General features: G+C 36.9%; 1 protein-coding gene and 1 long non-coding RNA gene across 4 annotated transcripts in view; one reads left to right on the forward strand and one right to left on the reverse strand.

Moving 5' to 3' along the window:
* Window positions 1-11,673, forward strand: LOC113112959 (spermatogenesis-associated protein 48). Of its 3 annotated transcripts, none has more exons than XM_026278956.1 (8): window positions 4-1,031; window positions 2,228-2,298; window positions 2,774-2,912; window positions 3,598-3,665; window positions 5,230-5,271; window positions 5,415-5,522; window positions 5,609-5,710; window positions 7,656-8,137. In XM_026278956.1, the coding sequence occupies exons 1-8, from the start codon at window positions 762-764 to the stop codon at window positions 7,807-7,809; spliced, it is 954 nt and encodes a 317-aa protein (XP_026134741.1). In that variant the 5' UTR covers window positions 4-761; the 3' UTR covers window positions 7,810-8,137. The 3 variants fall into 3 exon arrangements, with proteins under 3 accessions (XP_026134743.1, XP_026134741.1, XP_026134742.1); XM_026278957.1 differs by lacking the exon at window positions 7,656-8,137 and adding an exon at window positions 9,429-11,673 and having other exon boundaries at window positions 7-1,031; XM_026278958.1 differs by lacking the exon at window positions 3,598-3,665 and having other exon boundaries at window positions 1-1,031; window positions 5,377-5,522.
* Window positions 897-13,359, reverse strand: part of LOC113112960 (uncharacterized) — a 17,554-nt gene continuing 5,091 nt past the window's right edge. Inside the window, exons 2-3 of the long non-coding RNA XR_003293518.1 lie at window positions 6,810-7,158; window positions 897-985 (exon numbers count right to left, since the gene is read on the reverse strand). This is a non-coding gene — a long non-coding RNA (uncharacterized LOC113112960). The remainder of the gene's footprint in view (window positions 986-6,809; window positions 7,159-13,359) is intronic.

Here is a 13,359-nt window from a genome sequence, read left to right on the forward strand (position 1 = left end):
CTTTATTTGGAAGATGCACAGTTACGACTTCAGTGTGGTGTGAAGAAAAAGTAATGTAATTAGTAGTGTAACTAATTACTGTTGCTAGAAAGTATTAAGTAAAGTAACACTATTACTTTTGAAAGGATTGACTAGTAATGAGTAATATATTAACAACACTGTTTAGCAGATGCTTTTATCCAAAGTGACTTACAAATGACGACAACTGGAAGCAATCAAAATCAACAAAAGAGCAATGATACACAAGTAAACTATAACAAGTCTCAGTTTGTGAAAAACTCCTCCCTCCCATAGACGCTGCATTAGAAACACCCACGCATATTTTTTTATTTTTTATTTTTTGGTTATAATACAAAGAATAGTGTTATAAATGTACATACATTTAAAAAATTACAAAATTACAAAAACAAATAATAATAATAAAACTTCTATTTATCCACTAACTTTAAATCACATCTTATTTACTTTTAATAATTTATACAGTATGCTACACTGATTAGGGTGTCTCTGATGCCCCTCACAGCACACGATCCGTTCTCATCATGTAACAGGATCTTCAATAATTGAGTTACAGTGTGAAAGGGGCTGAATTATCTGCCTCCATTGACGCTCGTTGGTTTCTCGCATGACCCAATCAGAGCTCTGTGCGCGTCCCCTGAGGAACAGTTACGTTGGAGACAACCAACACTTTTGAACCCAAACACTTTGTATCTATTCGAATGGTTCCACTGATGGTGAATTAGTAGCTGAGTGCCGTGATCATGAAGCGGTCGGTCCAGTGCGCTCCTCCGGCTGTGGTTGTGGGATCTGAAGGCTGGAGGGATGCGATTCTGCGCGCCGAGGATCTTCTGCTTCAAACTCACGCAGATCTGCACTCATCGACACGCTGCTGCAGCCACAGAGCTGGGACATTTACCTCCAGACTTCCTCAGTTAACAGCTTACAGTGTGAACAGCAGCGTCGATGAGGAGCACAATGAGAGTGACTTTGAAAAGAAAGAGGAATTACGATTTAAATTCATTGGAAGTATGGTAATGTAGCTACATCAGAAGTCGAAACAGTGGCTGATTTGTTACAAAACAAATAATCAAGCAGCGATGTGCCTAATTGCGATTATAAAACTGATAGTAGTAGGCTATTTTACAGCACTATACATTAAATATGCAAATTAAATGAGCTGAAATTAAATAGGTCACTCAAAGATGAATATTCTGTCATCATTTACTTATGTTGCTCCAAACCCACTTTTCTGCATTCCTAGAAACATAAAAGGAGAAAAGGACAATAATTGTAGCCTTTGCTTATATACATGCAGGTACTGTACTATGAATGCGGATTGAGCTTTTAATCTTCAAAAACAAAAGCACCATAAAGGTATCAAAAATGTGTTTATACAATTTATGCTTCTATATTCTCAGAATTTAAACTAGTTTTGTGCAAGGAACAGACCTTATTATTCATTCCTTAACTTCTGCCTTCTCCTTGGCACATCTATGAGAGGGGTAGCGATGCTCAATTTCTGAATTAATTGTTATGTTTTTGATAAGTTGGACTAACTGAATAATTTGTTTATGATTTGAACTGATCTGTCTCTTAAGTTTAACTTACTGACCCCATGACCCTGTTTAGATGAAGATTATTTAACAAGGTTTGGGAGGAACATACAGGTTATCCAACCAATCAGCATGGGGAGAGGCCTGTGTTTATAGCTGTTCCTCACCTCTGTTCCGAGACGCTCCAACGCCTGGTTCCTATCCCAGTCAAGGACTGCGGAGTACTCTGGATTTGGGCCAAATTCTGAGCTTTGAGTCTTCCCTTGGACAGCACGCCAAATATACTGTACATGTCTGTTTCTCAATCCAAACTTTTGTTATGGCATCATATGTAGCATAAAGCGCATGCATAGAGTCATCAACTACTTTTATTATAGCTTACTTTTATGGTGCTTTTGCATATATATATATATATATATATATTGATATATATATATATATATATATTTTTTTTTTTTTTAACAAGGGTTCAGTCCATGTTCATTATCAAAAGAGCTAAAACTAGTGTATTCTTTAAATTATCCCTTTTGTGCTCTTTGGAAGAAAGAAAGAATTGAAAGAAAGAATGAACTTAGCTTATATATTATATTTCCCTATTTTGTCACTCTTTTATATGGGACATTTGCTAAATTATTGCCATCTTTCCACTGTATCTCTGTACTATCCCTTTATAGGATGCAGAACCATCTGTTCTTTCTGCAAGTCCAGCAGCTCGACGATACATCTACACCTCTGCAGCCCAAAGGTCTGATTAGTTGCTCTAAAAACTCTCTTAACAGCACAGCTACCACATTTTATTTCGCAAGACTCTCTCAACTTGACCAAATTTTTGAAAGATTTCTCTTTTTATCATTTGTCTCTTTATACATTTGACAGGCACTTTTATCCAATACTTATAGAGCATTCAAGGTGTACTTCGGGGTATACATTTTGTCAATATATGTGTTCCCTGGCAATCAAACCCTTGACCTTGCCATTGCTAGAGCCATAGTAACACCTATGCTGATGCAAAGATTATATGCTGAAACAAAACAAAACAAAAATGTATAAATAGCTTATCTTTCTTGCTATAATTTCAACTGAAATCAATGTGTCATGTCCATGTATTTATTTGTTTATTTGTTATCAACCAAAAGCCAATGTGCCAGCTGAGTGTTTATACCCCTTATATAGTACATGTAATTATGTGATACATGTGATTGTGATATGCTTTGGTATAGAGCTTATGAGGATGTAGACTGGGACTTCAAGTTACCTCCTCGCCACAAACCACCCTCAACTACTCTGGAGAAAATGGCTGACCCTGTGAGTCAACGTTTTGTGTTGAAGCGATACCACAGCAGACCTGAGCTTTGGCAGGTGAGTCTGCTGCACTGGATGTGAGGTTACTTCCAGTGAAGATCTGAGACATTAAAGGAACAGTTCACCCAAAAATGTAAATTTGCTGAGGATTTTGTCACCCTCAGGCCATCCAAGATATCAATAATTGTATTTCTTCATGAGAACAGATTTTGAGAAATGCAGCATTACATCACTTCCTCTGCAGTGAATGGGTGCCGTCAGAATGAGAGTCCAAACTGCTAATAAAAACATCACAATAATCCACAAGTAATCCACATGACTCCAGGCAATATATCAATACAATGTTCTAACTGCAAACTGTTGCTTTCAGCTAAAACAATTAATAAGTAGAGAGATACAAGTGAAAACAGTTCTTAGCAAACATGTTGGTGTATTTTAATTGTTTTTTTTTATGTGGATTTGTTTGTTAACACAGCTTTTTTGCTTCACAAGATGTTAATTGATGAATGTGGATTACTTGTGGATTATTGTGATGTTTATTTCTGCTGTTTGAACTCTCATTCTGATGGCACCCATTCACTACAGAGGATCCATTGGTGAGCAAGGGATGTTATGCAGCATCTCTCCAAATCTGTTGCTATGAAGAAACAAACTCATCTATACCATGGATGGCCTGAGGGTGAGTAAAATTTCAGCATTTTTGAATGAACTATTTCTTTAAGAGAGATTTCCTTGCTTTCAGGCCATTGGATCCCATTGGAACAAACATCAGTTACGTGCCACATTTAATGCAAGGAAACCCATCAGCTTGTATGTGATTTAAATAACCTTTTCTTTTATTATTATTATTTTTTTTTAGATTCTAAGAGTCTCAGCCTTAAGTGTACAAACACGATTCCAAAAAAGTTGGGACAGTGTACAAATTGTGAGTAAAAAAGGAATGGAATAATTTACAAATCTCATAAACTTATATTTAATTCACAAAAGAACATAGATAACATATCAAATGTTGAAAGTGAGACATTTTTGAAATGTCATGCCAAATATTGGCTCATTTTGGATTTCATGAGAGCTACACATTCCAAAAAAGTTGGGACAGGTATCAATAAGTGGCCGGAAAAGTTAAATATACATAGAAGGAACAGCTGGAGGACCAATTTGCAACTTATTAGGTCAATTGGCAACATGATTGGGTATAAAAAGAGCCTCTCAGAGTGGCAGTGTCTCTCAGAAGTCAAGATGGGCAGAGGATCACCAATTCACCCAATGCTGCGGCGAAAAATAGTGGAGCAATATCAGAAAGGAGTTTCTCAGAGAAAAATTGCGAATTTCAAGAGTTTGAAGTTATCATCATCTACAGTGCATAATATCATCCAAAGATTCAGAGAATCTGGAACAATCTCTGTGCGTAAGGGTCAAGGCCAGAAAACCATACTGGATGCCTGTGATCTTCGGGTCCTTAGACGGCTCTGCATCACATACAGGAATGCTACTTTAATGGAAATCACAACATGGGCTCAGGAATACTTCCAGAAAACATTGTCGGTGAACACAATCCATCATGCCATTCGCCATTGCCGGCTAAAACTCTATAGGTCAGAAAAGAAGCCAAATCTAAACATGATCCATAAGCGCAGGTGTTTTCTCTGGGCCAAGGCTCATTTAAAATGAACTGAGGCAAAGTGGAAGACTGTTCTGTGGTCAGACGAATCAAAATTTGAAGTTCTTTTTGGAAAACTGGGACGCCATGTCATCCGGACTAAAGAGGACAAGGACAACCCAAGTTGTTATCAGCGCTCAGTTCAGAAGCCCGCATCTCTGATGGTATGGGGTTTACAACATCATGTCTGCGTAGAAGGAGGATCCGGGTACTGAAATGGCCAGCCTGCAGTCCAGATCTTTTACCCATAGAAAACATTTGGCGCATCATAAAGAGGAAGATGCGACAAAGAAGACCTAAGACAATTGAGCAACAAGAAGCCTGTATTAGACAAGAATGGGACAACATTCCTATTCCTAAACTTGAGCAACTTGTCTTCAGTCCCCAGACGTTTTCAGACTGTTATAAAAAGAAGAGGGGATCCCACACAGTGGTAAACATGGCATTGTCCCAACTTTTTTGAGATGTATTGATGCCATGAAATTTTAAATCAACTTATTTTACCCTTAAAATTATACATTTTCTCAGTTTAAACATTTGATATGTAATCTATGTTGTATTCTGAAAAAAATATTTGCATTCTGTTTTTATTCACAATTTGTACAGTGTCCCAACTTTTTAGGAATCGGTTTTGCATATTTACAGATGTATATCAGATTGTGTATTAAAAATTGTGTTGTCTCAGTTGTTTTCTATTATGTTTTCAATTAACAGCACCAGTCCATGTCCAAAATCAGGCCATATACCTTTATACTGGTAAGCAGATGCAGAGATCTTAGAGAGTTCAAGTAAAATAATGAACATTACTAAACACACCTGTATACATTATAAATTCAAATCATGTCAGTTGTTTTCTTTAAGGCTTTGAATAATATTTGTGATCTCGCTGTACTGTACAGCGGTACGGTGGGCTCTGAGAACATGGATAGTGTGGACGTCCCAGGAGAGGACTTCATTCCTCTGACTGTTCTGCGCACCACAATACCTCCTCACACCCCTGCCAGCTAGTATGACTCTGATCTGTGTATCCGTATAAACATCAAAACTATTCTACAGAGCTTGTTATAATGAAGGTGTTTTGTTTTCTCTGTAGCAGAACTACTATACCTGGTTACACTGGAAAAGCCCGGTTTGACAGACCAAGGACCTCAGGTGTCAGTCTACCTTCTTTACCATATACTCCACAAACAGCAGGGTAAGTCAGTTCAGTTTAAGATATTTTGTTTTGTCTGCTATGGACTGGCCATCCCTCCATGACATTTCCCTGCCTAGGGCCTGAGACACTGGCACTTATTCCAGCCTCTCTGTGATTTGGGAAAGTGGTCTTACACCTCACTGTAAGACCACTTTGTCTCAGTAGGTGGCAGCAGTGCTTTGATTTCAAAAAGTTCTCCTGTAAGTTACCTTTTGTGGTCAACACCACAAAACTACACACATTCTCTGAAATAAGGCACTTAGTTTATGATTTTTTTTAAATAATAATATGAATTAATAATATATATATATATATATATATATATATATATATATATATATATATATATATATATATAGTGCTCCTGTGACTCAAGTGGTAGAGCATTGCGTTAGCAGCGCAAGGCTGTGGGTTCGATTCCCAGGAAACACATGTTGGGTAGCCTGAATGCACTGGAAGTCGCTTTGGATAAAAGCATCTGCTAAATGCATAATTTAATTTTATATATATATATATATATATATATATATATATATATATATATATATATATATATATATACACACACACACACACATGTCTGGTCAGCTATCCTTGTGGGGACTCTCCATAGGCGTAATGGTTTTTATACTGTACAGACCGTATTTTCTATCGCCCTACACCAACACTACCCCTAAACCTAACCCTCACAGGAAACTTTCTGCATTTTTAGATTTCCAAGAAACTTCATTCTGTGTAATTTATTAGCTTGTTTACCGGTGGGGACCTCAATTTAGGTCCCCACCGTGACACGAGTCCCCATGAGTCTGTGTGTATTCAGGTTTATCCAACCAATCAGCATGGGGAGAGTCCCCACCAGAATAGGAAAACAAGTACACACATACACACACACACACAGTGGGTACGGAAAGTATTCAGACACCCTTAAATTTTTTACAACTTTTTAAAAACACAGAATTGTTGACATTTTTGCACATTTACAAAACTGAAATATCACACTGTTCTAAGTATTCAGACCCTTTGATCAGTATTTAGCAGAAGCACCTTTTGATCTAATACAGCCACGAGTCTTTTTGGGAATGATGCAAGTTTTTCACACCTGGATTTGGGGATCCTGTGCCATTCCTCCTTACAGATCCTCTCCAGTTCTGTCAGGTTGGATGGGAAACATTGGTGGACAGCCGTTTTCAGGTCTCCCCATTCAGGATGCTCAATTGGGTTTAAGTCAGGGCTCTGGCAGGGCCATTCAAGAACAGTTACGTAGTTGTTGTGAAGCCACTCTTATGTTATTTTAGCTGTGTGCTTAGGGTCAGTGTCTTGTTGGAAGGTGAACCTTCGGCCCAGTCTGAGGTCCTGAGCACTCTGGAGAAGGTTTTCATCCAGGACATCCCTGTACTTGGCCGCATTCATCTTTCCCTCGATTGCAAGCAGTCATCCTGTCCCTGTAGCTGAAAAACAGCACAGCAAAGGGTCTGAATACTTAGGACCATGTGATAGTTCAGTTTTTCTTTTTTAATAAATCTGCAAAAATGTCAATATGGGGTGCTGTGTGTACATTGAGGGAAAAAATTAACTTAAATGATTTTAGCAAATGGCTGCAATGTAACAAAGAGTGAAAAATGTAAAGGGGTCTGGGGTATACTGTGCATACATACACACACACATACACACACACACACTATAAAAACATTAATGGTGATCATATATAACTATCTAATGGATAATGCTAATAATTGAAGCCTAATGTTTGTCATTGCACCGATTTGTGTCAGGTTTTAGTGGTACAGTAGTAAACACCTCCTGTAGCATTAAGCACATCACAGGATCACTCTGAAGAGGCGTTAGAGTGTTCATTTATCTTCTGATCTCTTTCTCTGTTTCTGCCTTAGTATGTGCAATGTCAAACTTAGTTTTTTCAAGCTCCTGCATGTTCCCCTTCTGTCAGTGTCTGCCCTAGATTTACAGCTCTTCATCGCTCTGCAGCGTGTGTCTCTGACTGGAGGTGTGTGAACCGTGTCGTACAGCATCACTTAGTAGAACCCAACATGATGTTTATGGCTGAACTATGTTCAGGTCATCTCATAAAGCAGACAGGATGAATAAAGAATAGAAAGTGGAAGAGTATACTATAATTCTCCAGGAAAAATCATGAGGCATTGATATTTTCTGTGGGTTTCTAAAGAGTCAAATCAGAAAGACAGTACCGGGAACAAAACCAGACAGCTTTCTTCCACCCTCCGCCTGCAACGGCAAAAAGTCCTCGGCTTTCAGAATGAGTAGGAATGAATGAGGCATCTGCAGCTCAAGTAAAGAGGAAGAAGGAGGAGGAGGTGTTTGAGAGAAGCACTGGAGGAAAACCAAACTCCTCACCCAGGGACCGGGTGGTTTTTTGAAAACGTGTTTCCTAGCTGGACCACAGAAAAGCTGGTTTACCGTCTTTTTGGAGCAGACCTCTCCAGATGGCCCTATCCAGAGCTGAGCTGCTCTTGTTGCCGGTGGTAATCGTGGTTTTTGCTCAACCCAGATCCATTTTCCTGGAGTCACTGGTGTTCTGAAATCTGTTTCCTTTGCCGATAAAACAGGCCTCCCATCTCTTTTCCTTACAGCAGACAGTCAGCACCTTTACAGCTTCCTCTAACTCTCTCCTCTGTTTTATTTGGTGATAACTTAAATGTCTCCAAACCATTTTGGTTCCTCTGCAGCTTTGGCAACACTCAGTCAGACTCTGACATTGTTTGTTTTATGGAAAATCAGACACAAGTGAATGAAACTCCCTTTTCAAAACATTTATTGACACATAATGAGTCTATGGACTTTTTCCATCAACATCAACATTTTAGGTAAAAATGTATTGGGATAGGCTATATAAGAAAAATGTAGGCTATATTTTAGGTCATATGACTCTTCTCCAGTTCTTTTAAATGTAATTTTTTTTTAACTAAAAATGTCCTGCAGTGTGACAAATTATATATATATATATATTACCTTATTGAATGAGAATGAGAATATTAACCCTCTCAGGCTCAAATTAAGTTTTAGTAACAAGTTTTTAGTACTCCAGATACATAAAATATGTATCTGGACTAATAAGGTGGTTAGTTTTTAACTGTTGCAAATCAGCAATGCCTGCCTTGAGAGGGTTAAAATGAATCAGGTAACTCGATTTACCAACGTTTGTGCTCGTCAAATGACTGGTATTTGCGCCATTATTTAATGCTCCAAAAACATGTCTTGAAGCAGACGCTAATTTGGTAGATTGTGGCGGTCTTTATAGAAATGATATATAGTTTCTATGTTCTTTAATTTATGGTAAATCATTAAATCATCTGTAAATCACCCGCAGATATTTCACTCCTAATAGTGCTGGAATTGCGCTCTCTGCTCTCACGCTTATTTGCCCTGTTTAGTAAATCTTGCCCTATATAACTTATACACACACACACAAATTAGAGTATTATTTGAGATGTAAAGTAGGTACTGTAATTTTTTGTTTAGTTTTTTTCTCACTCAAATCATCTTAACATGCATATTGATTATGTCTTGTGGCTATGTGACTAAAACAGTGAGTATTTTAACATTCACAGATTTAAATGTTAAGTTTGGTGGTAATCAGAAATGCTTTTCTCGTAATCAGGGTTCTGCCACATTTGCTGCTGATTGAATCCAGAATATTCCTTTAATTTGAACATTCCGAGTTTGACAAGTGTTCCATTTTTAGGAGTGGTTCTGGTACCTGGAGCACCCTCGACTTCGGACACAAGGCTCCTCTGTCAGGAATGATCACTACTGTCCCACCGGGAAACCCTTTCCTTCATCCCAAAGCCCCGGTACTTTCCATTAAAAACCTCTAAAAGCACACACAGCATGTTCTTTATAAAAAGAAGAATAATTGATGAAGAAGTCTGGGAAATGAAAGTCTCCTTTTTGATGAAATCTGTGTTTGCGAATAGATCTATAATGATGCTGTCGATGGCTGATTCTCCAAGCCCTGAATAATTAGATGCTTTATTAGCATAATTTCCCTTGATTTAGATGAGCGCTTCTGAAAATGTGGAGGTTATGCCATTGTCTTAAACATTCGGTATGGGTGTGTGTGGGCTTACATATTTGACTACTCACAGATCCTCTTTCGCATGCTTTTATTATTCTGGCTCATACGAACAGCACTTTCAAACTGCTTGTGGAGCTTAAAGCTTCTTTGTGGTTATGCAGCAATAGCAATGCAAATAAAACCTAGCCTGTTATCATAAAAGAAAACAAAAGACATGCATTTCTCAAATGCTCTAGTTTTGCAGCCCAAGAACTGTGGTTTGGACAATAAAAGAGAGAATACCAGTGCAGCTTCACCTGCTTACAGGAAATAGGAACATGCTGGTTTCCTGTTTCCCCCTTTGTCGTCTTTGCGCTTCTGTGTTGAAAACAGTCCGCTCTGGAAGCGGCTCAGTCGAATCCAGCAGTTAAAGCAAACACTCATGATTGAAAAGTGCTCAGAACCAAACATTTTCTTTTCTAAAAGGCCTAAACGGTGTTCAACTTACAAATCTCACGTTGAACACACGGAGCTGCAGAAATAAGATGTCGTTCTAAGTTATGCTTTGCATGATGGGAAAACATTCTCTGTTTTCAGTTAGCTTGACAGCTGAGCCATGGTGGGAATAAAACCCTCTCTGTGGTATTTCCAGAGATGGAGATGTGGTTAACTGATAGCTAACGTCCATCCTGGGGCCAATAAAAGGGATCAGACTAGTCTTTTGTTTCAGGGTCTGAAGTGTTTTCTTTAAGGTGACCTTCAGCCCATCACTATGAGCCCATGTAAGACAAAGTGAAGGCCTTTCTAAAATAAGAAGGACTCAACAAATAGTTATTTAAACAGTCTCATATGTTACTGTGATTTTTCTAAGTATTTTTAATAATGAGATCTTCATCTACAAAAAGGCTACAAACTCATGTCTGAGGATTGTAGGTGTCACTTCATCTGTGAGATAAATTGATTTAAAGCTTTACCTGCAGTTTCGCAGTAATGCAGTGAGATGTGAAGCATAAAAGTGAACAGTCAATACATTTACTAAATCTGACATTATGATGGTGCAGCCACATTAGCGAAATTGTGAAGATGTATGACACACAGCTCACACAGAAGTCACCCTCAAACCAGGTACCTTTCTGCTGGCCGGCGAAACAAACCCGTGTAGTTCACTTGAACCTGCTGCGAAATCTGAATTTTCATTTTCACTTAATTTTTCATGCAAATGATTTACTTTGAATCATGAAATCTATAGCTGTTGCTTAATTTAAGCCATAATATCCATCAGGTGTTTGTCTGCTGTGGTGTTGATTCAGCACTGATACAGAAGTACCAGAGTCAGAATAGTAGAAGAAGAAAATAGATATAAACCCAGAATTACAAGATATAAACTTTACATCTCACCATATGTTCATATCTTGCAATTCTGAGGAGGAAGAAAGTCAGAATTGGCAGATAAAAAGTCACAATCTGGCGGTGACAGGCTTCAACTGAATAGAGTCAGGAGGAGAAATGTGTATTTACAAACTAAATTAGGTACATTTTGATTTCTTGTTGACTTTTCTGGACATATTTTATTTCACCACACTTTCACAGTGAAATGTGCAGTGAGTGTAACTAAAAATATTGAACTATGTCAGAACATATGCCAGACATATGGAGCTGGTTATGTGATGCAAATGTTAAACTTAAAAATGTTTTAAAATCATAACAGTATTGTGTGAAGAACTGTGCAAAAATAAGTATTTATTAATCAATAATCTTCCCCTGAAATCATAATTTCTTTAAAAAGGAATAAACGTTGTTGGTGTTTTACGAGTGTTCACTTTACCTGCTGGCTGGAGTTTTTAATACATTTAGAGACACATTTTCCCAATGAGCCTATGTTCATGTTTTGTAATAAACTGATTCAGAAATCTAGATGTTTTCAGTAAACATGAAGAGAGATCACAAAATTAATTGAGGCTATAGAGTCACCTTTGACCTCAGTGTGCACAGCAATGCCATGTGACATTTAACCTCCGTCCAGTCGAAGTATTATCATATTTTTTTACTAGTCAAGCTCATTGCACTATTCAAAAAGTTCTCCAAAATGTAGAGGCATGATCGTTTTAGACTAACTCCTTGAGCTTAGTTTTTTTTTCTTGTCTACATCGTATCATTGGCTCAATTTTCAAGATGGGGTCACAAACATAATGACTGATTCAGCGTCAGTCCTTTAGGGTCTTCACCATACTCGCTCGGCCGAGAGATTAATTTCCCTCCCGCCGCTTAGTTTTTTTGTGTCATTTCCACATAAAGAGGCTAAATGTCAAGCATGCCTGACTCCCTCCAGTGACACATCCATTCCCGCAGATAATTACCATAAGGAAATTGATGCTTTAGTGTGCAGAGGGGAATTTAATTTACTCTGACATCCCCCTGCATAATGCATTCCCAAAGAAAGAAAGTTTTTCAGCCCAAGATTAAGAATTTAAATACAGCAGACTATTAACGTGATCACCAATCTCGAACAGCTCCAACTTATTTAGGTAGTTAAACCAATTATGGATTACATGTTGTTAAAGTTAAAAATTAAGAGGGTGTGAAAGCTGCTTAAAGATCCATGAAATCAGCAATAAGAGGACGTCTCTGTTTTGCTACTGGATAACATAAGATAATATGTTTATTAGCTGTTGTCAGCTGGCAAATGTTCATCCTATCAAATTTTTATAACAACATTTATTAATCTAGGCTAACGATAATTTAGAAATATATTATTGTTTATTGTTCATTTATGCTTGTTAATAATACATAGCTGATGATTTACAGAACTTGACATTAAAATGTGTATAGGTAGAAATTAACATTTACATTATTCATTGATATTTTGTTTTATAAATATAAGCTAATGCAAACCTATTGTAAAGTATCACTAGAATTTTTCATATATTTTACTTCAGTTATTTAGTACTTTTAGTATGTTTTTCTGCCTTCAAAATATTATTTTAACTTCCATGTAAATCATTTTACCACAGCAAATATTTTATTTTGCGAGTTGATATCTAGGTTAAAAATTAACATTTGTTTTTGTTAGCCTTTTAACCCTGTAGGTCAAGTGGTTTGGAGAATGGATGGATAGATGGTGTTTCTGAATTTATTATTTAAATAACGTAAGGGTAGTGCATTAACACTGCAAAAAAAAAAAATAATAATAATAAATACTATTGAAATTATATTTTATTCTAAATGTTTTTGTATTGTGTTTTACAAGAAAATACTATTTAAGTTTTTCTACTTCAGAATTTCAAATCTAATACAATTAAACATTTTACCAGCCATTTGTAATTGTTTGTTAAATTTACTAGCAATTTCTGTGTGAAAAATGTTTCCAATAAACAATTGTTTCTACTCAGCAAACAATTAGAACTTGGATAAAAACTTTCAACAAAACATTTTTAAAAGAATACAGAATATGAGACAAAATTTGAAATTCTTACACACATTTTGAACCAAATATTCATCGCAAAAATATTTGTTTCTTGAATTGTTAATTTATAATTGTTAATGCAAAATGTTAATTTCTCTATTTAATGTTTAAAACATAACAGTCTGTCGAAATTTATTCAACGGAATAGAACGCATT

This window comes from Carassius auratus, chromosome 13 (genome assembly GCF_003368295.1).
Source record: "Carassius auratus strain Wakin chromosome 13, ASM336829v1, whole genome shotgun sequence".
In the NCBI taxonomy this organism is placed as follows: domain Eukaryota; kingdom Metazoa; phylum Chordata; class Actinopteri; order Cypriniformes; family Cyprinidae; genus Carassius; species Carassius auratus.

Bases quoted from the DNA above. Each gene is read 5' to 3' on its own strand.
- LOC113112959 (XM_026278956.1), top strand. From the start codon at position 762: ATGAAGCGGTCGGTCCAGTGCGCTCCTCCGGCTGTGGTTGTGGGATCT. The intron at 2,299-2,773 runs GTCTGATTAGTT...GCTTTGGTATAG, and splicing joins TACACCTCTGCAGCCCAAAG to AGCTTATGAGGATGTAGACT. The intron at 5,711-7,655 runs GTAAGTCAGTTC...CCCTTCTGTCAG, and splicing joins TATACTCCACAAACAGCAGG to TGTCTGCCCTAGATTTACAG.